Source organism: Taudactylus pleione, unplaced genomic scaffold (genome assembly GCF_031769625.1).
Source record: "Taudactylus pleione unplaced genomic scaffold, aTauple2 ptg000436l, whole genome shotgun sequence".
NCBI classification, from domain to species: Eukaryota; Metazoa; Chordata; class Amphibia; order Anura; family Myobatrachidae; genus Taudactylus; species Taudactylus pleione.
Window position 1 is genome coordinate 8,429,496 of NW_028284838.1, and position 27,871 is coordinate 8,457,366.

The window sequence follows — 27,871 nt, forward strand, 5'->3', positions numbered from 1 at the left end:
CCATAGTTTGAATTTAATATAATAAAAAAACCTCTCAAATACAGGAGATAGAACCTGCTACGTTATGGTCATTAAACCACAATTATAAATGAGGAAAGCAGCTATCAGCTTCAGAAGTAAATTTGCAATCAGCCAATTACAAGTTAGTGCTGCTGTTAATACAGTTACTAACAGGCATAATGTACTGCATCTGTGCAGATCACATTTGTTTGAAATCCCTTACTGTACTCAGCCTATGTTAGACCGCCCCTTTCCTGCATTATCCTGCATTTCCAGTCACAAGGAGATGCAAGTAAATATGTATATGTGCATATGCATGTGGACTGTTTTCTGGCCATGCACAGTTCAGAATTTATGCTATACAAATAGGCACAAGTCCAACTCATCATCAGCCCTTACATTTCAGATAGGATGCCCTCTATCTTAGGTTCTGACCACTCTGCATACCACTTTCCTCATTCCAGCCACTCAATTGGAGACTGCTCACAAACTAGCCACACATGCACCAATATCTCTGGTAACACCGGAAAATTATCAGCACACTTCTGGTACCAAAATACGCATGATGTCTAAGAATGATTCAATTGACACAAGTTGTATTTGCGGTTTGTGTCAACTGGATCATTCCTGTCGCTCAGGTGGCGTTCATGATTGGCTCAGGTGTGACCACTTTAGAGCTTTTACTGTGCCTTCTTGATGTAGCCAGTAGGTGGCAGTGGCATCCACACAGAGAAAGGCTCATAGACCATTTTCTGTTTGATAAGTGTGGCACTATCTTTAAACTTGCTGTCAACCACATACATTCTAGATTCCCTCAAAGAAAATTGGTTCGTTAAGCCCTTAACATAAGAGAAACATAGATTTTAAATGAAAACTTGCAATGATCTCATTTAGGTTATTCTTTGTGAGTACAATTGCAATTAAGGCAATGTGTGAAAATGTATTAGCCTGTTTTTAGCATAATGGAATTTAAAGAAGAAATAAATGTATCTTCAAAAGATAATACAACTATAAAAACATACCAAAAGTACATTGCTACAAAAAAAATAATTTTAGTGAATGTCTGCCAAGTACATCCCTGTTATCTGTCATTCATTTTCATTATAGCAAGGAATTGTGCACTCAGCAGCCATATTAAAATACACTCTTTACTTCCCTTTAACTAGTTCCCAGTGCTTTTGAAACATAATCTATGTGCTTATTCTTCTACGTCTATTAGTAATGGGAGATATATAGAACATTTATCATAAACATGTTTCTTGGTGTAGTGAGATGCATGGTAAATGCTGTATATTAATTCATACCTCCAGTCTGTCTGTTCTCATTAACTTCTGTGCAGCGGCTGCCGCAGCCGATGGCATTGCGATTCCAGGATTCCCAGCAACAAGCATGGGTGCAGAAGGAAGAATTTCAGCTGGTACAAGGCCCGGTGACATAGGCCCCAGGTATGGATTAAAGGCTGCTGTTGCATTGGTGGCTAAGCTTGGTGCGACTGAAAACATTGGCTGTAAAAGACAATACACTATGAAAGCAAAATCACAATTCATTACTTGCTTAAGTTCATCAGTCTTTCTCACATGAAATCACATTGGTGTGCCTGATTCATCAGAATAAACATTGTTACAGTTGCCATGTCTATAAAATAATTATTTTCTTTTCAATCTTACAACTGAGTTTCTTCTTCCTAATAAGGATTTTTATATGTTTCTGCAAATCAGACATTATGTTCAGTTATTACCATCACCTAAGGTACTCCCTAATGTTGATGATACATTGCATTCGCTATTCACTATATGTACGAGGTTGCCTTATAAAATCAGGTATCTCTATTCTGAACTATTACCGACTGCTGCAAAGCTTACGTGAGCTTCATGTGTTGCTAGATGGAAAGTAGATATTCCTCAGATTGACTCTACAGAGGTTTTATTGCAACATTTGGAGACAACTTTGAAATCCTCATATTTTGAATGATTTGCCCAATTCCAACAGATTGGAATAACCAATATAAAGGTTAAAAACAAAGAAAAAGTGTATGTGTCAATCTTTATATATAAAAATGTTTATAGCTTTTTTTCTTGATGTGTTTGTGGAGATCGGGTATACGATGCTAGTATGAGTGGTGTTAACAACATATAAGTCCAGTGCTAACTGTCCCTACCTCTATATTCAATTGATAGTGGCAACTCGGTCCAGTTTGTTGGGTCCCGGCTGGAGTATTCTTCATGTTGGCTTCTCCCATCAGCGCTACTTAACTCTGCGGCGTGACTGGCAAAGGACCTGACGATCCGGTCTCGGGGAGTACCCCGTCTCACACGCGGCTGGGAGCCTGCAGAGGGCACTCAGGAGGTCTTTCCTTTCTAATTGGTCCTCTGCCAGTCACACCGCAGAGTGAAGTAGCGCTGACGGGAGAAGCCAGCGTGAAGAATACTCCAGCCGGGACCCAACAAACTGGACCGAGTTGCCGCTATCAATTGAAGATACAGGTAGGGACAGTTAGCACTGGACTTATATGTTGTTAATACCACTCATACCAGCATCATATACCTGGTCTCCACCAGCACATCAAGAAAAAGAGCTATAAACATTTTATATATATAAAGATTGACACATACACTTTTTTTTTGTCTTTAACCATTTTATATTTTAGGTTCCACTAACATTATTAGCGCTCATTTATATACTTTTAAACTCCTTTGCATCATTGAGCTGCTTTATATTGTCTTAGCACGATTACACTCATCCTTCTAGATTGGAAAAAATCGTTAGACGTCGTCCATCGCATCTTCAGTTCGGCCCTACATGTTGCTCAATCTGAAGATGTGACTGACATTGCCATGTAGTACAGTATGTGGATGCGGTGGGGGAACAACATATGGTGTGGTCGTTCACCAAATCATGTGGTGTGTACGGACCGCGCGATATGTCGTCCGTCGCATCTGCCAGGTCGTCTAATATGTACCCAGCTTTACACTCATGTAAAAACGTTACATAGGGCCTTTCTTACTCAAAGCCAAAGAAGACATATAATTCCAGGGGAGTCAGGAGCCTGCCTTAAATGCAAGAGCTCACAATGCCCCTTCTTTCAGTGTGTGGGAAAATGAAAGAAATCTGGGATAAAACAGTGATGTTTAATAATGGAGTCTGTGACTTACATCTGACAAAAGACCCACTGGCCATGCTCTGTGCTCATTTTATAAATTGGGATATGCAGGGTCGTCGTAAAGAAATTATCCCATCCTCCACAACTATTGCCACGGTGACACAGACAATTATTTTATGTAACTGGACAGTCTCCACACCCACCTTATTGGCTGCTGTTAAAAATATGTTTCTCCAACTTATGTACCTTTATAGGCAAAACTCTGTGCCCCATATTGAGACTGGTGTGATTCGGTTTCATCAGAAGTGGGGACTATAAATCGATTCCCTCAATTCTGATACGCAGAAACATTATTTCTGGATTTTTTAATCCACTAATTGGTAGCTCTTGTCTTTTTCTTACACATAACTGTATTGTACTGTGTTTTTTTTGTGTATTTGTCTACATCAATCACAGATCAGATGCACCTTTTGCAGTTTAAGGTTGCTTTTATTGTGATAAAATCATATTGACCTTTTTGCACTATAATCTGTTCACTTACAGTACATGACATGCTGATTGCATTTTGATATGTGTATGTATGTCATGATTCCTTTTCTATCTCAATAAAATTACATTTGTTTGAAAAAAAAAAGTGTTGGCCCACCTCATGTTATACAGCAAGCCTTACAGTACTGTACTTGGCAGTGATCACCCAAGAGACACATGTCAGTAGCAGGGTGTCCCAGGATGCAGACCCACATGGGATTAGTTATCAGTGGCAAACATCACATTACATATTGCACTCTTCAACCTGGAACACCCTGGAACTTATAAGTATCTTCCTGTCAATCGCTGTAAGATGCACTTTAACACTAGGTAGTGATTCAAGATCTAAAAAAAACCTTCCTGTGTTTGTTTGCTTCATAGGGCAACAGAAAAGTTGCACTTAAAGCAGCAATTGCATGAAATGAATATTATTATCATAAATAACTGTGGCAGGCTACAAGCAGAAAAAAAGTATGACATTTATAAGCTTGTATAAATATTAAACATATGCTATTTATATAGAAAGGTACAGCAGTTTCATTGGTGATAAACTAAGTTTTAAAACTAGAGTGAAAAATCCAGGGTTTAGCCTGGCGGGGGTGCCGGTAAACACACTTGCCGATACACTTGCCGATGCCGACCAGCGGCGGACGATGGAGGGGGGGTAGCGGGGACATGCTGCATTCAGCAAATTAATTAACAGCAGAATTGGCCCAATTGCTTGCTGATGTATGGGCCCCAATAGTTAGAAAGATGTTGAATTAAAGTGGTAAGTTTCCAGCAGTCTCAGAACGCCTGTAACTTGTGTCTTGAAAATCTGATATAATATGGAAGAAAACAGCTAATAGACTGTAGTTCTTTGGATCCTGAAAAGTCTATAGCATAGTTTTATAGGAGTTATCTGCAACAGGCAGCTTCAGTTCAGCTAAGCTTCTACATACGGTATACTATACCTAGGGCAATAGCGCAGAGATAAAATATAAAAAGTTCAAAAGTCCGGGACTCTATATTCATACATTTTAGGAACCATTATTTACATGCAATTTCATTATTTACATGTGTGTTTTATTGCTCTTATTGAATTTATAAGCATTGGCTGCTTTGTCTTAATAAAGATATAATTCATTTATTATATACATTGTTGCTACTGGTTTGAGTGATTTTTAATTATACTAACAGAATCTGTGGTTGCTTTATCTTTCATGTACTTTTTATTGAGTGGGACTGACTACCCCACACAACCACATTGAATCTGTTCAGTAAACATCAACCCCTCAGCGCTTGGGCTGTATCTTGTATAAAATATAAAGTATGTGAGCCTGATAATGACATGAACTACATGTAAAACTAGAGTCTTTCTGCTCGTGTGTGAGGAGTTTCAGCACATTGTGCACACAGGAATTTGGGGGCAATAAAGGGGCCGTTAAGCAGAAATTTTAAATGAGAAGCTGTATGTTCAACTAAGTACAGTACATGTATTGGAACTCGCTCACAAATGTATACAGTGGAATGCAATGCAAATGATTAACCCTAAGACAACTGACACAGAAATAAAAAATATATAATCTCTGCCATTACGTTACTGAGTTGTGTAATATATAATTATGGGTCAGAAGTGCAATAACTTAATAAGGGAGTGAGACAGACTGATACAAGTAGATGCTACTGAGATATGATTTGACATCTAGAGCTTAGGTCTCTGCTCAAGAAGGTGCTGTAATGTCATTGCACTGTGCCTACAAGCATGGTGTACACTAATACCCCTTTCAGATCAAAACGCCCAGTCGCACCTTGGATTTTGAACACGGGACCGACCCAGCTCAGACCCCTTTCAGACAGGAGGCATATTCCCAAGTGGCCACGTCACTGCACATGGGTGCAGTGCCGGCGCTTGGAGATGGCAGATCTTCTATGTTGTAAAAGGGGTACTGGTTTGAATGACCCAGGTTACCCGTTTACACTGCACCACGACCCGGGTAGATCCCGGGTTCAACCCCTGTAACTACAGTACCAGGGTTTTTTAAGGACCCTTTCAGAATAAGCAAAATCCTGGGTTGCTGCGCGGTCATGTGCAATAAGATGGGATTTGGATGCTAGTCTGAAAGGGGTATAACAAACTTTGGGGCAAATGTATTAGTCTGCAAGATGCAGGCATCGGTGCCATTCTGGCAAGTCTGCCCATTTTCATAAAGTGGCAATCATTTAAAGCCTTGAATTCCCCACATAGAGTAAAATAGCACACTAAATAAAATAGAAACATTATCATCCATAGAGTTGTCAAATATATTTTCCTGAAAGATTATATCCCTGCTAGTAGTGGTGCAACCTCTCTTGTTCTATACACCAAGTGTATTTCTCGATATCTGCATTAATGAAAATTAAGTACAATATAACATATCAATTATAATTATCTGTGTATCTTGTATTAAGATGCTGTGATTGGTCATGTTAAGAGGTGTTCCTTAGAGAAAGGAACATCTGCTCAGCATATAATAGGAGTCAACTCAATGTGTGACAGAATGAGATCTAAACGTCTAATGGTCTCTATTCTATGTTGGTGTTATTTTATAAATCTTTGTCCACAACTGAATTCCTCGTTACTGCTGTTGTGATGTTTTGTACGTTCCACAGTGACATATTGTGAGTAAACAGAGCTGTACCAAGTTATGATGACCTTTCAGATGTTCCCTTATAAAATGCTCACTCAGTGACTTCTGAGAGCAGACTGAAAGCACTCTCAGGGCACAGCAAGTGGTATTTATTATTAGGCACACTAATCTTATGCCTACAGGTTCTGGCAAGAAAGAGAGGATAACCACAATACTACATACTTTATGACAAGCTCCTTGTTCATTCATAAAAAAAAATGTTCACTGCATTCATCTTCCTTATAATGGTGGTGTAATTACCACACAGGCTGAGTCTCCCATATCCAAAATGCTTGGGACCAGGTGTATTTTGGATATCGGAATAGTCCGTATTTTGGAATAATTGCATACCATAATGAAATATCTTGGGAATGGTACCCAAATCTAAACACAGAATGCATTTATATTTCATATACACTATATAGACTATATATTACTGCAGGTAATTTTATACAATATTTTCAATCATTTTGTGGCTCAAACAAAGTTTGTGTACATTGAACCATCAAAAAGCAAAGGTTTCATGATCTCACTAATGCTAAAAAATATTCTGTATTTCGGAATATTTGGATATAGGAGATTCAACCTGTACCAAGATTCCAACAATGCTTTCTCCAATAATTCTACTTTGTGACCAAACCCAACTGACTGAAGATGCGCTTAGTAACAACTATGGTGCCTTGCCTACAGTCTTGTAGAATAAAACCCACCAACCCATGACCAGCATGCAGTACATGGAATAGAGATCTGCTTACCATAGGTTGGAGCTGAGTACCAGGAATCATTGCATTGGCTAGCTGCATTTGCTGGGCCAGCATGGCCATGTTCTTTTGCTGAATCAGGTTATTCCGTCCATTTATCTCTAGCTGAGTTTTTAAGTGCGGTGGCGGATGGAGATATTTACAGTTCTCCCGAGAACAACGACCCTGAATGTCGAAAAACACAAGGAGGAATAAGAGCCATTAGCATGCAACACAACATATTTTCTAATAAATAACTATATTTAGACTAATTTATAAGAAGGGTTACTAGTTCCCATGTTTTTACATTTTGCTTCGATCTTTCTAACAACACAATTTAGCTCAACAGATATTTCTTTGTTGTTCATCTCTAGATGTTTTCCCATACCTTACATTTTAACATTATTCCACAATAATACATTTATACATCAGCCTGTCATTGCATTGTCACCGACATGAAACAGGCTGCAACTGATTACTTAAGGAGTTCTAAACCTCTGCACAAAGAGATCATTCAACTTCTTGTCTTCCTTATTTATAGGCACCATTATACAAACAAGCATAAGTGATTCATGTGATAGATACACCAGACTCTGGAATATATTACCAGTGTACATCATACAATACTAATCTGTGCCCATGCAAAATATTACCATAAAGTCAGAATAATACATATGTGGTAATTCATACAGAACACATTTGCTGATACAGACATCTCTTCTGGAGCAAACCATCTTATGCAGAGGAACTTCCCATTGTCAGATAAATTTCATACTGTACATTGGCTTGTATACACCCCCAGTGTACACAGGCTTTATCTTTTTGTATTTATAGGAATTATTTTAATTATGCTCTACGCTCTAAGATAGTATTTTATTCCATGCACAGATATGATATGTTCCAGGACAATATAAATGAAACTAAAAATATAAATTGATAGCTCCAAAATCAATGATAATATTGTTAATTTACGGAAACCTAATCTCAGCCTCTGGCTCCTCAGAACCATCTCAGCGTACAATCAACCCAGCCAATTTCATCCTCATCCCCTCGCAGGTCACGCCTTCCCTTTCTCTTGCGACTTCTGGAATGCGATATTGGTTTGTATTAAACTGTTTTTCATCCATGACCATTTTATCTCTGACTCCCTCATCCAACTCGCCATTACCAAAACTTGACTGTCCCTGTTGGACACCACTCTACCTCCTGCTGTTCTCTCAGTTGGGGGCCTATCCTTCTCCCACACTCCTTGACCTGGTCATACGCAAGGTGGTGGTGTGGGAGTTGTTCTCTCTCCCTGATGCAATTCCATGTCCTCCTACTTTCAAAATAACTTTCCCACCTGGCTTCCCCATTTCCTCTCCTGTGACCTTTACTCTCTTATCCTGGGCATCATTTTTATTCCATTGGACAATCCCATGAATGCCACTGTTTCCAAGCTGCTTTCCCTCACCTCGTCCTTTGACCTCATCACATAGACGTCCTCCAGCGTTCACTCAGTTGACTTAACATTCTTTCACTGGTGTGATATCTCTGATTTCACTAATTTACCCCCTCCAATCTCTGAGCACCATCTTCACTCATTTGGCCTTTCCCATGAACCTTTACCTACCCACACTCCTATTTTACTTTCTTCCCTCTCTGTCCTTGACTTTGCTTCCTATTTTACTACAAAAATCAAAGCAGTCTGTGACGCTATGTCCTCTTTCTAGCCTCTTATTCCTAACCCTCTGCTACCTTCCATTACCTGCTTCACATCCTTTCTGCCTTCCTCCTGGAGATAATGTCTACAGCCTCCTCTCCTCATCTCTACCTTCCATCTGCCCCTTGACTCCATACCCACCCTCTTCCTTCCCTCTCTCTTCTGACGCTGGTTCCCACCTCACCCATCTCTTCAATCTGCCCCTCTAGGTCTGTTCTCTCTTACTTCAAATATGCCATTATTTCACCTGTTCTTAAGAAACCCTCACTTGACACAGACACTCTCTCTAAGCCGCATTTGAAGGGAAAATTAGCACGAAAAGATGCTCAGTGCTATCGAGTAGCACATAGCTTCCGCATTATGAGTAACGTGACTTGTAGCGCACAGAGGATAGATGTATTTGGACACATTTGTAACTAAGTATTAAATTGACTCCCACCCGCTAGCTTCAGTGAGTTGTCCTACCCTTGCCCCTGCTGTCACACATAACCAGTCTGTGTGTGATATTCATTTCAGGACTTAAGATATTGTTCTTATGATGATACTATGAACATATATTCTATGTTTATAATGTAGTGCACTGCGTACACTTTGTGTCGCTTTATCAATAAAAGCTAATGATTATAATAAAAAAGTTCAACTTACAAAGCTAAAGTTATCACAATACTGAGTAGCACTGTAAATTTGTGGTACTAAAGAACTCGGCCTAATGTGATTGTACAGCAATGGCGAGCAGCCATAGTCGGTTAGACATGTTGGGAGTGGACTTGCAACCACGCATCAGTTGGAGAACCACAGGTTGTTTAAGCCTGAAAAAAGGATGAAACATTGATATGTATATTCATAGTACATACAAGCACATGTATGGATTTTGCATGGGGTGTTGTAGTGTGAGTAGGCGATATTGCACACATATGCATTGTCTATGGAGAGTTGTAGTGTAAGTAGGTAAAAATGTAGTTTGAGTGATTTAGACTGCACATGCATGCAACTTCGGACGCAGCATACATGGTTGGACTTCCACAACTATCAAGGTTATAGAATAGCCAGCAATTCTGATATTTTTAGCATCCAAAAAGGGAATATCAGAAAAGGGATGTCATTTTACCAGAAATGCCTGTGTAATGGGCAGATGAGGCTGCGGTTTGGGTGAATTGGGGACATGGTTTGGGTGAATAGCTTAAAGACTCTACTTCCATTTTATGATTAGAAATGTTACCAGGCTTGAGGCTGTCCATCTCTCTTCTAAACCATCACTGTCCAAGCCATCTATTCTTATAGCATATTTGATTCACCATATATCCACATTTTTTAAAAATAAATAAATAATTAATTCCAGACATGGGTCCATCGTTGTAATGGTGTGCCCTATATTTTAAGTCTGCCTACAATGCTGAAAAGACATTAATGCTTTGTCATGCAGTAGTTGAATCTGGCCAGAAAAGCAATACTTCTGACAAAAAATCTATATCACCCAGAGTAATAAAGTCTTAAACCTGAAATCAGATCTAAATGATCAAAGAGCACATATATTACAAAGCACAAGGAGGTTAACACTGATAAATAATTACTTACACAGGTCAGATTCATGAGCTAGAAGTAACTGAGACTGCATTCCTCACAGATGTAACCGCCACAGCGTAATATAATATAAATATACAGCACAGTGACACTATGAACTCAGTTCCTATATAGACAGTGTTAGCATTATACAGATCTTGAATTGCAATCCTTCTTTAATGTCATCCCTGTTATGGTACATTATGTTATATTCTGTAGGTACTTTTCTGGATTTTTTTAAACACAATGAGATCTGCTTAGAAATGTATTGGATTTGGGGGTTAAATAAGTGCTAATAATCACCCAGCTTCTAAAACAGTATGAGGGTTTTTTTATATGATAGATGTAGCAAACATGCAGGGCAAGGGTACTACAGTATTGCCCAGGCCTAGAGTTGTCTGAAGTGCCCAGCCAGCTGGAAAGAAATGTCCCCCTCCGCGATGCATTGTATTTGCCTTTTTTTTTTCTGAAGGGGTATAAACATACCGTCTGAGTTTGGCCATGCCCCCTTGTGTCACTTTGACTCGCTGACTGTCTGGACAGTCCTGCATACATGGTCACACTGGGTACAATTCAGATCAGGATGCTATCTGTCTAACGTTTGTATGCTCTCCCTGAGTTCACATGTGTTTCCTCTTCTGACTATATTGACTTTTGTGTGTTTTTGGAAGGGAAATTAGATTGAAGGCTCCACTAGGTTATGGACTGAGGCTTACGAACAACAATATCTAATTGTAAAGATCTGAGAGTCATGGTGGCACTATACTGTATAAAGTATAATTATTCGTTAAAACTACCCAAAAACGAAACGCGTTAAGCACCTTATAAAATGGACACCTTTGAGCCACTTGTCCACTTACAGCCAGACCAGGACTGATAGTAGATTTCTAGACATTCAGATTTTAAAACATCGGCTGGAACCTATACCAAGTTCTTCTTGCTGAAGACTGCCTTCTCCAACTAGCTGTAGCAAACGTATCTGCTCACTGGATATTATCCGGATGCACTTTACATCTTTCAGATATTTGACTTTCTATTGATATCACCATCTGGGGCTGTCCCAGTTGTGGTATAAAAGATAGACAGTTAAAAGGTCTAAAAAAACCAAGTTGATTTTGCCTTTAAAATAACTGCTACGTTATAACATCAGACAGTCTTGTACGGGACTCGCCGATGTCAGAACTCCGCACCCTATTACATTTACACCCAGATGTTAGACAGGCAATATGTCGACAGGGACAAAGGTCAACATGGACTATGGTCGACACAGTAAAGATTGACATGGAAGAAGGTCGACAGATACAAATTGTTGACAGTGTCAAAAAGGTTGACACGAACATGGTTGACACATGTTTTTTTTTTCTAACCCTAATCTTCACCCTAACCCTCCCCTTGGTGCCTAACCCTCCCTCCTCATGCCTAACCCTAACCATCGGGGTAGGTGCCTGACCCTAACCATCTCTTCTAGTTCCTAACCCTCTGGTAAGTGCCTAACCCTAACCATCGGGGTAGGTGCCTGACCCTAACCATCTCTTCTAGTTCCTAACCCTAACCCTCTGGTAAGCGCCTAACTCTAACCATCGGGGTAGGTGCCTGACCCGAACCATTTCTTCTAGTTCCTAACCCTAACCCTCTGGTAAGTGCCTAACCCTAACCATCGGGGTAGGTGCCTGACCCTAACTATTTCTTCTAGTTCCTAACCCTAAAGTAAGTGCCTAACCATAACCCTCCCTCCTGGTGCCTAACCCTAACTGTCGGGGCAAGTGCCTAACCCTAACCCTCCAGTAAATGCCTAACTATAAAAAATAAAAATGTGTCAACCATTTGTGTGTCAACAATTTTCTTGACTACCTTTTGACCCTGTCAACCATTTGTACCTGTTGACCTTCCTCCTTGTAGACCTTTTTCCCTGTCGACCTTTTGTCCCTGTCCACCCATTGCCTGTCTGACATCTGATGTCTATCTAGACATTGTCAACCTTGGGTACAGTCTATCTATAGTCTGCATACCAGGTGGCCCAGCATTAACTATATTGGTACCCGCATATTTGGACTTTACAGTGGCCCATAATTATCAGAACGGCAGTCAATAGATAATCAATGAAAAGGTTGACAGTGTCTATGTAGACACCAGCTGGTAGACAGGCAATAAGTCCACAGGTACAAAAGGATGACATGGACAAAAGTTTGACACACAAAAGGGTGATATAGATGAAAATTGCAGGTACTAAAGGCTGACATGGTCAAAAGGTCGACATTAGAATGGTCGACACAAAAAAGATTGACAATTTTTTTAGGGTTAAGGTTAGGCACTTACCGTGATGATTGGGTTTAGGCACTAGGAGAGACAGTTAGGTATAGGCACTGACCGGAGGGTTAGACACTAGGAGGGATGGTTAGGCACTTAACGGAGGGTTAAAGTTAGGCACTAGAAGGGACAGTTTGGGTTAGGCACTTACCCCGAGGGGTTAGGCACCAAGGGGAGGGTTAGGGTGAAGATTAGGAATAGAAAAAACAAATACTTGTGTCGGCCATTTTTGTCGACCTTTTGTACCTGTTGATCTTCATGCATGTCAACCTTTTTTTGTGTTGCCCTTTTGTACCTGCCGACCTATTGCATACCAGTTGGTGTCGATCTTATGATTGTCTATCTAAATAGTGTAATTAGTAATAAGTTAATTCACACCCTAATTATCTACAGTATGTCCGTTTTTGCCCGATTACTTGTGACCTTTTGTTTCAAGTGACAGGAGATCGCGGGGCGCTATTCAATTGATGCCCATCTTTGCGCTGATCACGCCCATAGTGGTCGGGTTTAGCCGCGTAAAATGACTACCTCCGACCAAAATGCTGGGCGCGATCGTAAAAAGTGCTATTTGGGCACCCCTGGGGCTGCGAGCTGAAATGGTGCATCGGCAGCTGATCATGCCCGACAGGAGCAACAATGAAATAGCTCCTGTCGGGTGTGTAAGCGGGCGAAGCAATTTAAACGATTGAATACCGCCCTAAATGTGATTTGTCTATATTGTTTTATATACCATTAATGTTTTCTCATTAAATATCATATATTTAACGCACATTCATCTAACCATATGCCAATTTATTTTTAATTTCATATTGTGTTACATTTTTCAAACCTTTTATCTATTTGTTTAAGAGGGTACTGCTTTATATTTTCATATTTGGTGGTTGGCTAACTAATTCGTCTCTTCCTTCATGTCATGCAGTCCCTCTATGTCTGTAACAGCAGGAGGAAAAGTGAGCCTCACTCCTCTTCAGAAAGCATATGAATTGTAAAATGGGTGAAACTGGAGCTGAAATATAAAGGAAAAAGACTCTGACGCTTCCCAAAGTCAACTAAGAAGTATATTTACTTAAGTGCAGGTTTTTAGAAGTGGAGTTATTGCCCATAGCAGCAACCAATCAGATTTGAGCTATTATATTCTACACGGTGTTAGTTAAATGGTTAGTAGAATCTGACTGATGGCCATGGGTACAGTCTAAAAAGTTGAGATCTCTATTAATGAGGAAGGAATATGAATATAGCGTATAATATCATCTGCAAAGCAGTGTACACAGGAAAGTTAAGGATTGCCCACTGTATTTATTATTTATTATGAGGTAAACCCATTTCACACCAAAATCCCGGGTCTGACCTGTGATTTGGACCATGGATCCGAAACGGGTCAGACCTGGGACGGACCACTTCCTTGCTCCGACCTGAGTTATTTCCACAGGTGCAGTGGGTCTCTCCTGCCGGCGCTTGGAAATGACATCATATGCTGTGAATGGGACCCCGGGTCAAATGACACTGCAGGGTTACATGGGACGTTCCCGTGTTCAACCCTGCTCGCTACCTGTGTTGGATTGCCGGGTCACTCGACTCAGAAATCCAATCCTGGCCCCTTTTACACTGAACCACAGCCCGGGTTGACACGGCAATAACCCAGGTTATTTGGCCAGTGTAAAAGGGGTATTATTTATATAGCGACATATATTCCGCAGCACTTTACAGAGAATATTTGTCCATTCACATCAGTCCCTTCCCCAGTGGAGCTTACAATGTATATTCCCTATCACATGTACACACATACACACACACCAACGTATACTAGGATTATTTTTTTTGTTGTGAGCCAATTAATTTACCAGCATATTTTTGAAGTGTGGGAAACCAGAGTACCCGGAGGAAACCCACGCAAGCATAGGGAGAATATGCCAACTCCACACCTTTAGGGCCGTAGCAAAATGTAACCCCAACCTGTTTAAAAACAGGAGAACTGCAGTCATCTAACTTAATATATATTTAAATATGAGCTGTTTAATAGGCAAGGAAAAATACACAGAAATATCAGACAGATTATATTCTGACAATATAGTATTAAATAATCAGGGGCTACCTTGAGAAATGATCAGTATTTCGCCATACGGCCACCCTGTGGCATGCTCCAGCATTATATCCTGGCGAAGACCATCTGTCACCTGTCAGAGCTAGGGGTGGCCTGAGAAAGTCACCACATGCTTCTGTACACAGCACTGAACACTAGATCTTTTTCTATTTATATTACTATTTATATGTATTACTCAGGCAAGAAACTTTATATTGATCCAATATACAGCAAATTGCAACATTTAGATGCAAAAGTTTAAAATCTATGTGATTATATGGTCGTCAATTACATTCCTGGAATTGACTGCCTTAAAGCATCTTGGAAAGCATGGGGTCAAATCGCAAGTAGAGTAATAGACTAAAACTCAATATAATTGCTTGATTACCGCTTATCCCTACTGTGATCACTGGTGCTGGTGAATACGCTTGTCATGCCAGAGTAGAAGGGAAAAGGCTGTGAAGATGGTAAAAGAGTCGGGCAAATGCCGGATATATGGGAGCTCTGAAACTTAATCAGCAGGAATATGAAAGTAAGAGGGGAAAGCACAGACGGCTGTCATATGATGTTTTGCTTTTGCTATCACATCAACAACATTTAGGCTGAAAGCCCAGGCTCTGTTAAACAACCGGACTGTGTGTAATTAAATTACAGCAGCATTATGTGTGCAGATTTCTAGAGCCTGGCCTTGGCTACTGCAAGAAAAGCCACACTCCATCTCACAAGAGCATTTTTATTTCAGCCGGACTTTGTTCATAAGAAGCCTGAAATATAATTAATATCCACATAGGATTTCAAATCAGTCTACACTTCAAATGATATATAAATATATACCATTACATGTCCCAGATTTCTCACTTAATTAGCCAAATGAACTCATATGAGCGGAATCAATTGCATGGCATCAAATCTTTAATCCAAAACACTTTATGAAGGCAGGACAATAAATGAATGGGGACATTAAAGAAGATCACTGTGTTGCACTCTAAATGGGTCCTGTTTAAAGCTGGGTACACACTGGGCAATATATCGTCCGTTCAATCGAAATTATATATATATATATATATATATATATACACTGTATATCCTTTAACTGTTCCGAGAAGTAGACAGAAGTATATCAAGTGCAATACCATAGGATCACCTTGTTATCAACATAGATGCTTACAGGACAGCTGAAAATTTGTGCCACTTGGAGGTTAAGTACTGTAGTTATCTACATCAAGCAGCAGGGAGCAAAAAGGCCATGGTGTATTTAGTATTTAAGGTCACAGATGGTGTATGGTTGTTAAGCAAGAACTTCCTTTATCTGTCTGTCTGTAACGTCACCCGCACATTTCTTATGTGAGCTGAGTGCAAGGCTTCCATACAAACTGTAATGAACAGCCTGTCGTCCTTTGCATTTTGGGCCTGATTCAGAGCCGGACGCAATTAGCGCTCGCTCGTCCAGAAAATAGGGGTGGATATTCAAATGAACCGTTCGCTGTTTACGGTCTGTTCACGCCTCTAGGTCTGAACAAGCGTACAAAACTTGCGGTCGGTTTTTGGGAAACTACGCCCCCTGGCCGCTCGCATCCTACGTCATGTCCGCTATTTATTAGATTAATCGAGTACATCGAACAGGGTATGAGCTGCTCGCTATTCTTGTGGTTGGTTTTTGCTACCACAATTTTGCGAGCAGTTCTGGCTTAAAAAAAACCCAGTGACGTTGTCAATGACGCTGATGTTTTAATTATGCACACCCATAAAACGCCCGTTTTGACCTTTAAGCACGCCTGCAATCGGATCTCCACTCCCCGTTTTCAAGCACCTCCCCCTGTTACCACCCACATACGCCTCATTCTGTCACTCAAAATAGCAGGCATTCGCTATTTTGCGAGCACACGATTTTCGGCCGCACTGACTGGTTCGCGCATGCGTATAACGATCCGTACGCATGCGCAGTTGGGCAAACATCGCTCGGAGCGAACGAGCTGCCGCTTATGAGTGGCTCTGAATCAGGCCCTTTGTTCAAAAAAGGTTTTTAAACATTAGTGACACCTTAAATTTGGGGCAATTTGTAAATGATAGTGCTTTTTTCCCCTATGGTAAAAAGTACCTGTATTCAGTAAAAAAAAATGCTGGTACTCATCTAAAGTTATAAGTTGATACAAGATTTATAGTAGCACACTCTGGATAAGTGTTTCCGAGGCTTATTTTACTCATTTCTGAAATTATGTCACTGAACTGTTACTGGTTCTGGAACTAGTTATAAGAATTAAATGGTATTTTATTAAAGTTATTAAAGAGTATTCCCACAAAGAAAGCACTGGATGAAACTGATCTAGTGATAAATGTGGGAATACCAAGAAATGCTTTCAAACCAGGTAAGGCCAGGTTGTTGTACAAATATGCTCTGCGCAGATGACAGCAGCCACAGTGTGTGATATTTTCCATGCGACCTTATGGCAGAACACACAAAACTGCTTGGCTTATTCATTTCTTCTATCCAGTTTACTTGATCCTGGGCATCTGTAGAAACTAACACATGTGCTCTGCGACGGGTTGGGTACGGGATGCCGGGGCTCGGGATCCCGGCAGTCAGAATCCAGACGCCGGCATCTCGACAGGGTTAGGATACCAACACCTGTCAGTCAGTATCCTAACTCTTCCCCTGTCCCTACCCCTAATCATCCCTCCTCGCTGCCTAAACCTGACCCCCCATAGTGCTTAAACCTAACCTCCCCCCCCTAGTGCCTAACCCTCCCCTTAGTGCCTAACGCTAACCCCTAACCCTTACCCTCCCCCTAACCCTAGTACTTACCATCAGGATGCAGGCGGTCGGGATGCCAGCAATTGGGATTCAGGCGCCGGAATTCTAAGCGCCGGCGTCCCGACTGTCTGGGTTATAACTACATCCCCTCTGTGACAACACACCTGAATATGAATTTGGAACAGCTGCTTTGTTGCGCATACACATTTGGTACATTTTGCAGTCATGGATAAAACCAATTAATACAAGTACAAAAATTATTATCAGACACCTCTCTCATAATTAGAAATTTAGAGAATGTGCGACATAGGAAGCTATGTTTGTCCTCACTACTTTAGAGAAAGTGAACTTAATAAAATATATAATTAACATTATAATTAACGTGTTAAACCATGGGGGCAAACAAAACATTACAGCTCATCATCTTAGAGCACTGGTGTCAAACTCGGGCCCTCCAGCTGCTGTGGGACTACATATCTGAGCATGCCCTGCCACAGTTTTAGCATGCCCTAATAGCAAAACTCTGGCAGTGCATGCTGGGATATGTAGTTCCACTGCAGCTAAAGGGCCCGAGTTTGACACCAATGGCTTAGAGGAACACAAACTTACTACCTTCACCCTGTGGACCAAGAAAACATACTTGAGATGGGTTATCCATAAGAATACTTCCTAACCCAAAGGACCTTGCAAAATAACAGGACAGATAAAAGTAAAACCGAATTGCAAACTTCCAGTTTCATTCATACAAATGTGCTCCAGATGCCAACGCTAGTGACAGCATGATTTTTGGGGCCTAATGAGAAGAAAACAAGTACATAAAAGTTACTTTTTGTGGGAGTTCAGGTCATTTTAGGATTCCTGTGTTTAACACATTAATGTGTAGGTGAATGAAAGCTTTCGCAATGTTTTCTACTCTGCTATTTCCTGGTTAACATTGCACCGTTGTGGTTTTTTCAAAGATCCCATTTATAAACGGTTTTGAGGACACAAAAGCTCTATTTCTGAAAATAAAGAATGAAAAAAGATGTATGTATATGTTCTGTGTAAGCTTATTCATCAATCCACTTACATGTTTTAGTCCAATAAAAGACCACTACCCTAAACTATTATGAGTTTATAAACATTAATTTATCATTTTATTCAGAATGTAAACTTCAAGATAATAAAACACTGCTGCTTTTGCATTCCACATATATAATAAACACGTAACGTTGTTGGTCTTTGATAAGAGTTATGCTGGCCATACATACTACAATTATCGGGACGATCCGCCCGATATCAGCGGATTGCCGCGATAATTGTAGCATGTGGGGGGGCGACCAAGGGTTAAATATTGCTCGGTCGGGCATGCTGGATTGTCCAGCATGCCCGTCCGATGCGATATTTAGCGGGTAAACTGTCGGCCGCATCGGGCAGTGTATGCCCAGCGCAGCCGACAGACAGACATTTCCTGTGTTCCTTCCTACGGAAGGAACAGGGAAATGTCTCCGCCCCCGGGGGCGGAGCGCGGATGTCGGGCTATACACTGTGAGATTTCTCTCACAGTGTATGCCGGCGACTTCTGCGGCTGGCAGCCGGCCAGATAAAATGTCTGTCGGTCTGACAGACATTTTATCTGGTAGTGTATGCCCAGCATTAGATGTAAATCCAGTTAGAAGTTGAAACCCTGCACCTTGGAAAAAGTTGTTCCTACTTCTAAATGTGACCCATAATGGACAATGTGTAACATGAAATCTAAACCTTTTACAGCATAATAAAATGTGGAATACTGTTCCATAGACTGATTAGTTAGATTTAATCACCTGTTGTTGCCAGGATAATAGTTTGACATGGGATGCCATACAATGATTACAGGCAGTGTCATATTGCCAGAGATAAATGGCATTAGGCAGAATATTGCCACTTGTGTGTGCTTTAGAAGAACATTATATGTCTATTAGGAAATGCATTCAGAACATGACCATTATCAGCCTATGTGCACCTGCATCTCAGTGGTCCTATTACCTAGCATTAGTGGGATTGCCTGGTGTAGGCCAGCTTTAGCTGAAGGCAAGCCAAACGGCAAATGGGTGTAGCATAGACACAATCTATGTAACAAGTAATAGCAATCTAGCACTAGATTATACTTTTCATAAACAGAATCAGGTACCGGTAGGTCACTATCATATGTAATAAAACAATGTTAAAGCTAAACAATAATAAACCATGCTGGCATCAGTTGAACATTTCTGAATCTGGATCATGGTTGATCTTCATGGGTTGAGAGCTCACAAAAAACTCCATCTGTAACACAGATCAATAATCCCTATCACTTTATAGACACTTAATCCAGTTTTGTCCAGGGTTTGGTCAATTCTTCTAAAATGACAGCTAAGATTGATCATTAGTCCTCTCTAGTTTAATTAGATTATGCTAATTTGTTTTGGTTCAGGTCAGGATTTAATGGTAAAAATATGCAGCTGAATTGTAAAATATGGTCTTGGTGCATCTCTAATGCACACACAGGGGGTCACATTGTAAATTGTGTCTAAAAAAACCAGATGCAAATTGTAAACCACAGTTAGGTCTAGAATTGGGTTCTGCAAAGGACCTCTGACGTCACACCCACGTGACCCGCGACCAAAGGGGGAGGGGCAAGGACACGAACGGGGGGCCAAAAGTGTCCCCTTGCGGGCTAGCCACGATTCACTCGCCACGCTTCAGGCACAGCAGCTCGCTACGCTTGCTGCGAAAATATATTCCCCCTCTATGCCCACGTGGATGGTAACACTGGAGCAGTCCGGCGCTGTCACGTTGTTGCAACATCAGAGAGATCCTTTCTCCAACTAGGATCTAGCAGCAACCCTCAGAGCACAGTAACAGAGGTGAGGTATACAAAGTTTCTATGGGGGGGAAAAATCTAGAGCAAAAATGGTAGAAAAAGATGAATTTTTCTTATTCATTATTTTTTTTTTGTTCTGATAAAATTCTAATAAATAAAATAAAATGTTACAATTATTGAAATTTGAATGCAATTTGGAGAGATGTATGTTTGTAATAATGTATTACTATTACATAGCAATCTAATGGCTAAATGCTTTAAAGGAAATCTCAAACAAAGAGGAAACTAAACCTTCACTCTAACATTTTAATTGCTATGATCGTTTTGGAGAAAGAAGTAATTATATTATCTCCATTGAGATTCTATTTTAATTCCTATGGGGCAGATCATTATCTTGAGCACTGCTCTACTTTCACCAGAAAAGGTACGTTATTTCCTCTAGTTTTTACAGTGTAATAAATATACATGCTTATACTTCTTATCAGGGGCACGTTATAACTGTTATACATTCAGGTTATGTAGGATAAAAGAGATTTTAGAGTTGTTCATCTTTCTTAAATATATAATTGAATTGTGAACATATAACACTCTGGAGGTCTCAGTTGCTATTGTTTCATGTGATCTCAGCAAAAGACAGGAGTAAAGCAAGATGGAATATCAATATAGACCCATTAGCTTCACTAAATGAAAAGCAAACACTTCTGACTTCTGACATACTTGAGTTTTTTTTTAAGACCTTTATTTCTTGAAATCCATATTTTTTCTGCAGCAGAGCACACTGCAAGGAATAGGTAGTAAAAGGCTCAAATATATACGATTCTCACAAATACACCAGTATATTCCTTATATACAACCCCCATGTGTCCCATTTAATCAGGACAGTACAAGTTTTCATCAGAAGAAATACTTAGGATTATTATTATTAATGTAAAATGAGAATATATCCCCTTTTCGGTATGCGTTCGGCATCCCGGCGGTCTGGATGCCGACACTTGCAATACCGGCGCCAGAATACCGACGCCGGTCAGAATCCCAACTGCCGGGATGCTGAAGGTAAGTAACGGGGTTGGGCGGAGGGTTAGGTTTAGGAGTTAGGCACTTGGGGGAGGGTTAGGGTTAGGCACAGGGTGAGGGTTAGGGTGCGGGGAGGGGGAAGTTAGGTTTAGGCACTAGGGTGGGAGGTTAGGTTCAGGCACCAGAGAGGGAGGGTTAGGGTTAGAGAAGGAAGAGGGGTAGGGCTAGCATACCGACCACCAAGTGTTGGTATATTAACCCTGTCTGGGTCCAGGTGTCGGGATTCTGACGCCTGGATCCCGACTGTCAGGATTACATGCTAATTCCCCTATTTTCTTACACTACTGTATTTAGCACCGAATTGAAGCTGGAGGAAGTTTTCATGAGCTATATGGTACCTTTGCTACCAACTTTCAGCTTTATGTACAAGATCTGGAAGAAACAGTTAATGAATATATAAAGAATATATAAAGCTGTGATGTAAATCATGCATCTAATATCGAAAATGCTATAGAAGGTCCATGAATACAGTCTTTAGTTGTCACACATGTGGGGTTATCAGCTGCAATGCTGGGCGAGGCCTTTTCTGACTAAAATTAGCCCAATGCCCCATAATAATGTGAGTGAAAGATGTCAGATCATGCTTGTATATGTTGGTAAATTAGTTGGAAGATGGTCACTATCAGCCTGTGTGGTCATCTTCTGACCACACACTCACTCAACCAGGCCACTCTTGTCTCATTGGGCAACCCATTGCAGGTGTGCCCGTAATTCCATAAGCGTTCTAAAGTGACATTTTCTTTTGATTCCTTGTATACGCATTACTGTCAGTTGTCCCAATACTCAAATATAAAAACAAACGCACACTTCTCTTGTTTTGGTTTGCAGATCATAGCAATTGCATTCTAGTTTAAAGCTGCCTTGATTCTCCTTGATATGGACATGAGTCTCTGATTCTTGCTTCATGGTTATTGTTTATCCAAACTGTTCAGGGAGGTAAAAGAACAAATAATTTGGGAAACCAACTGTAGGGATGATCACTTACCTTTAGTCAGAAGCAACGTTCTGACTACTTTAGATGGACAGGCTATTTAGTAATTACCAAGACAAAAATGTGATTAAGGCTTGGGGTATGTCATCTACAGTCTTTTGCTCACTTTTCACTAGTGGAGTTTTTGTCCTTTTGGCCCAAAATTTAAATTAGGTCAATTCATGTAGGCAAGAGTCTTTCGAGATCTCTATTTTCCTCAATATGATCAACTAATTCATAGCTAATTTTGCCTCCAGAACATTACCCATTCAGCGCAAACAGAGATCAGATCAAGGAAAAACAACACAGATGACATAACTGTAGAAATTAAAGCTTAGCTGAGAACTTGGGGGACAAAAAGGTAAGGTATAGCTTACAGTAATGCGCAAGACCAAATTCATAAACCCCAACATTTACCCTGGCAAAATCAGGACAAAATTAGCCCTGCCTGATGCAAGACATGCCCTGCCTTATTTCACACAAGACATGCCCAAATCCACTCAACCATGACATAGGCATAATAAAGGAGCAACATGAGGATATTTGCCTGCTATCCCAGAATGTACGTCAGATTTGCGAATTTCAGGGAACTCAAAATCAACCCAATGGAGTCCCCTCCACTTAAGCAGTGAAGTAACTCTGACGGGCCCATAATGATGTAATTTGCTGTAAATTGGGTCACTGTGGCCCCCACTTCAAAATTGCTTGATAGTGCGATTCACGGTGCAACTCCCAACACATTTGGCCCAGGTATCTCTCCCACCAGGGGAGTCCTATAGAGTCGAAACCTTAAACACGAGGAGTCAGTTGAGCAAGGAAAACATTTTTTAAAAGGTTTTAAAAATGTCACAAAGTTTATTTTATATTCTCATCAAAAAAGTTATAGTAAAACAGTGATAATATGAATTAATTGCTGTTTGCACAAACACCTCCTTATTTATAGACAAAATAGCATGTCTATCCAAACTAAGCCAACCTCCGCAGCGTACTATCACAAATGTCTTTACATCATAATTTTTTTTCAGTACATTGCTACAAGCAGACCAGTATAAACAATGTATACCATACATTCCAGAGCTGCAGTGTGCAGTTAGAGGAATTCTGTATTCTATTGAAGTAAGATTTATTTTTGTGAAATATTTGTAAGTCTATTTTTAGAGATGAATGTGATTTTAATTTTAAACTTTCTGAGCCAGCTCAATCTATGTAAATATAGAATAAGTGGTATTAAATAGCTAAACCAAAGACATAAAGCCGTACAGAATGTTTATGTAAGTGTATTTTTTATAAAACTTGATCATCCTGAATGCCAGTCAATGTTAAGAGATAAAAATACTGTATTTTGGTAGTATTCAATATGTAAGTGGCTGACTTTAAGAAAATGTGGCTTTGACAAAGGTTGTCATGTAGCATTGTATCTGCATAGGCGATGGTACATCTTTTTAATTATACTAAAGAATAAAAACACATCTATTTCCCCATGGACAGCTAACATCTCTGTAAGACTCAATGAAAGTGAGATTCTACCATAGAATCTCTCTCCTCACTACTCAGACTTAGGCTGTTGCCATAGCAACAAAGTATAATAAGTGCTACTAAATCAAATCAGTATTTTACATTTTATATAAATTATTAACACATTCATTATGCAGACAGAAGCTACGGTGTACGTGGCAGGCATTTTAGTGGCTCACCTATATCTCTCTAAATAACAGCAATGTTTATGTTGACACATGCAGCGTACTTTCATATGACCGACATGATAATTATGGCTGTATCAAAATTATAGCTTGCCTCAGCCAATATGCGTCGCAGAGCTGCTAGTCACGTTGAAAAAAATTCAACTTCTGACAGAAAAAGCAGAAGGGGCAGAATTCTCCCACAGCTGTATAATAATAAAAAAAAGACACAAAACAATGATGTTTTCCAAAATCGCAGTTTAAAAACAGCATCATTCCTTAGATGCTTATAAGCTCAGCTTAGCTATCATTTTCAGATGGAAAACATACTTGACCTTCAGTCCATAGCAGTGTAAAAATTTGGCTATAAGTGCTAAATGTTAATGATTCTGTTAAGCTCTATGGGGTGATTCAATTGTTTCAGAGAATTAGCACCTGTATAAAGTGGCTGGGAGCTAATTGAAATGTTTGCACGCCCTACTGCACGGGATTTGCTGCAATAAGCGGCCTCTCCCGTGCTAAGTAAGAAATTACCTACTCTTTGTTACCTCTCGGTCCGTCAAGTTAAAAGAGATAGGTGTGCACCATGTGCGCAGCTGGTAAGGGGTGTGGGGAGAGGCGCTTTGGGCCCGTGTTCACTTAAATAGGATGGGCTACATAGAAGTCTGTGCAAAGGGCACACAGTGATATTGGTGTGAGTAGTGGGTGAGGGCGCTGCCGCTACAAGTCTGTGTAGCACTGCTTGGACCACTCCTGCAACACGGCTTCTATGCAAAGCAATACAACTATAACACCTCAAATAAAACAAATGTTGGCAGAAGAGATTTCATCGTGGGCGAAGCTGTGGAAAACAGCTAGTAATAATTAATGGACATGGCCTCGCAGGCTATAATGACCCCATATAAAACTCAGGGGAAGATGTATCAATCCTTCTAAATAGGACAAGTGGAGATGTTGCATATAGCAGTCAGATACTATCTATCATTTATCTACTACATTCTATAAAATGATAGCTCCTGTACAGCCTGATTGGTTGTTTTGGGTAACACCTCCACTTGTCTGCTATAGAAGTTTTGATAAATCTCTCTCTCATTCCTGGTTCACTTTGGTCAGTTACATCGATGACTCACTGACAATTTTTATTGGGTTTGAAGTGCTTAGTATTATCTAGTAAAAACATCTGATGTCGGCTAGCAATGGAGTCTGGCCTTAAACAAAAGACTACACGCACTTGGGGGGAGAGTTAGATTTAGGTACCAGTGGGAGAGGGGTTTAGGATTAGGCTGCATGAGTTGAGAGGTTAGGGTTAGGCTGCGGACAGGGGGGGTTAGGTTTAGGCACCACCCAGGGGGCTTAAGAGTAAGGCACTAAGGGAGGAAGGTTAAGTTTAAGAACTAAGGGGGAATGGTTAGGTTTAGGCACTAACGGGGAGGGTTAGGGTGCTGGGGGGGGTTAGGGTTAGGATGCAGAAATGGGTTTGGGGGTGAAGGGGAGAGGGTTAGAATACTTACTGAGCACCTGTCGGGATTCTGAGCATCGGGATGATGCTGTTGGTATTTTGACAGCCGGCATCCTGACTGCCAATCTCCCATGCCCAACCCAGAAAAATGGTTGTCTATTTCAAAAAGCAACTATGCCGGGCTCATAAGAATAGAATAAAATGTAATAAAATAGGCAACCTATAGACTGTAGAGACAATGCCAAAGGACAAACACTGTATTCTCTGATATGTGGTTCAGTAATCATAATGAAATAGAAGTATATGATTGTTCTCATCAAAAGTTTGATTATTGTTAAAGTAATGTATGGACTCTGAAAAATTCCTGTTCATATATATCTGTAAGCCTGCAGAAATAATGCAGACAAGCTATCTGAATCAATTTTAATGACCTTGGCTACAATTTTATGTCTAAATTCCGTTCTTGGTGAGTCAGCTAATATGCTTGTGACTGTGTAACCAGGCAGAGATCCAAAAGCAACACCCTTTTGGCTAAAGAGTTGTTCTAAGCTTAAGGCACTTTTGTAGAGAATCTTAACGTCTTGATTGGTCCTAACAGCAATTTCTAGTTAATGTGAAAGCGACATGGCAGAGGGGCTTCAGAAGACATTATATATAATTATTTACATATATATATATATATATATATATATATATACACACACAGATGTGTCCTCATACATCTAGCCTCAACACATCAATCAGCACCAAATCGGGGAGGCGTGACCAAGCCCCTTATAAAAAACATAGTAAAAAAAACCTATGCACAGCAGTGCGATTGCCCCCTACGACCCCCCCCCCTTCTCCGCACATGATGCAGGGAAAGAGAGGACTAGCTTTTCAGCAGCAGCCCCCCTGGATCCTCCGCTAAGCAGCAGCAGTCAGTCACCTCTATCCCTGCCAGATGTGCCGCTGTCTGTTAAGGGAGATGCGGGGCAGACCCAAGCCCCTCCACCAGGCACGGGCAAAGAGTACCCCCCCTTCCAGGTGCCCCTGGCGCTGCATTTTGAGTATAGAAAAGCATCATCTAGGGCACCAACACTGAGGGCAACTATAAAACCCTCACCCCTCCTCTTTCCCTTTACATGTTTATCGTATATTATTGAAAGCTTAAAAAATCCCCTTCTCTAATAATATTAAAAATGAAAGCACATGTGTTTGCATTGCTCATCTCGGTTCCAGTAGTAGACATGGTAACACCAAAGCCTGGATGGAATTAGTCAGTTGTCTGTGCTGATCATTTCTCCGGTGTGTGTGACTTATGTCTCTCAATTATGTAGAGGCTTAATTTCCATCTAAACCTGGCCACATTCTGTCTCACTGCCAAGCATCTACAGTAGATTTAGATTTGGCGGCACCAATGGATGACCAACCTCTATGGAGACTCATTAGTGTGGCCAGTTGATGACATACACCCACTGATTTCAAGACCATTTCATCAAAATCAAAGTGTGTGTGACCAGCTTTAGTTTTCTATCACTTTGACTGTAAGAGCTTTGTAATCCTAGGGGAACACAGTTCTCATACATGCAGAAATAACACTCTGTATGAGCAATAGTGCCCGTCACAATGAGCTGGAATGACATTATGCCAATGGATGAAGACCATATCCGGTGAAAATCTATCACCATTGTGCTACAAGGATGCATCAGCATTACATAGAAAATGTGTATACTGTAGGTCTTACACAATCTGCAAAAGTGCAAAGTCATGCACTTACTTATACACTAAGGCACTGATTCTGACTCGGACACAACGGAGTTCATGCAATAATTTTCCCCACCGCACACGTCTGAGAATTTGCTTTGTGCATGCTTCAACTTAGGACTCCGAAGTCGCATGTATCTCTGCACATGTGCATTCGGGAACGGTAACAGGGCAGCACGAAATGGACGCCAACTGGGCGGGGAGTACTGAGTCACACAGTAAAGCTCATTTTCATAGGATTTCATGGCAGTGTCATGGGCATCTTCTGGGCATGTATTAAAATGTTGTTACGTCTTTGTAGCAGTTGCTCTTTTGCAGATGGATAGTGTACACAAAGCATGGTGCAGCCGAAGAATCAGATACTAATGAAGATGGCTTACGTACACAGATGCTAACACAGTAAACGGAATAGGCAAAGTGCATTCAGCTGCATGGACTTCAGACCCACCATGGCATACTGTAGCATTTAAATATTCAAATAATCCAAAAACACAGCCACACGGAAAATCAATCACAGATACGTCTAACTCACAGGTAACAGTTCTAAAGTGCCTTGAATCTCATGATTAATATAAGATGTAAATGAAGCTTAACTGAGCCATTTTTTAAAAGAAAGTTGGAAACTTTTAAGAGTAAGTCTTGTAGTCCTAAAATGTTAGTAGGTCATCTTTAAGTAGCCTGAAAACTTTTAGCAGAAACTAATGT

At 40.5% G+C, this 27,871-nt stretch overlaps 1 protein-coding gene across 10 annotated transcripts in view; it reads right to left on the reverse strand.

Annotated features, from left to right (window-relative positions):
• MBNL1 (muscleblind like splicing regulator 1) overlaps nt 1-27,871 on the reverse strand; it is a 183,918-nt gene that overhangs the window by 37,421 nt on the left and 118,626 nt on the right. For all 10 annotated transcript variants that reach the window (XM_088447691.1, XM_088447699.1, XM_088447698.1 and 7 more), the window contains exons 3-4: nt 7,032-7,202; nt 1,305-1,505 (exon numbers count right to left, since the gene is read on the reverse strand). In XM_088447691.1, the coding sequence (XP_088303817.1) occupies nt 1,305-1,505; nt 7,032-7,202 (372 nt within the window). The remainder of the gene's footprint in view (nt 1-1,304; nt 1,506-7,031; nt 7,203-27,871) is intronic.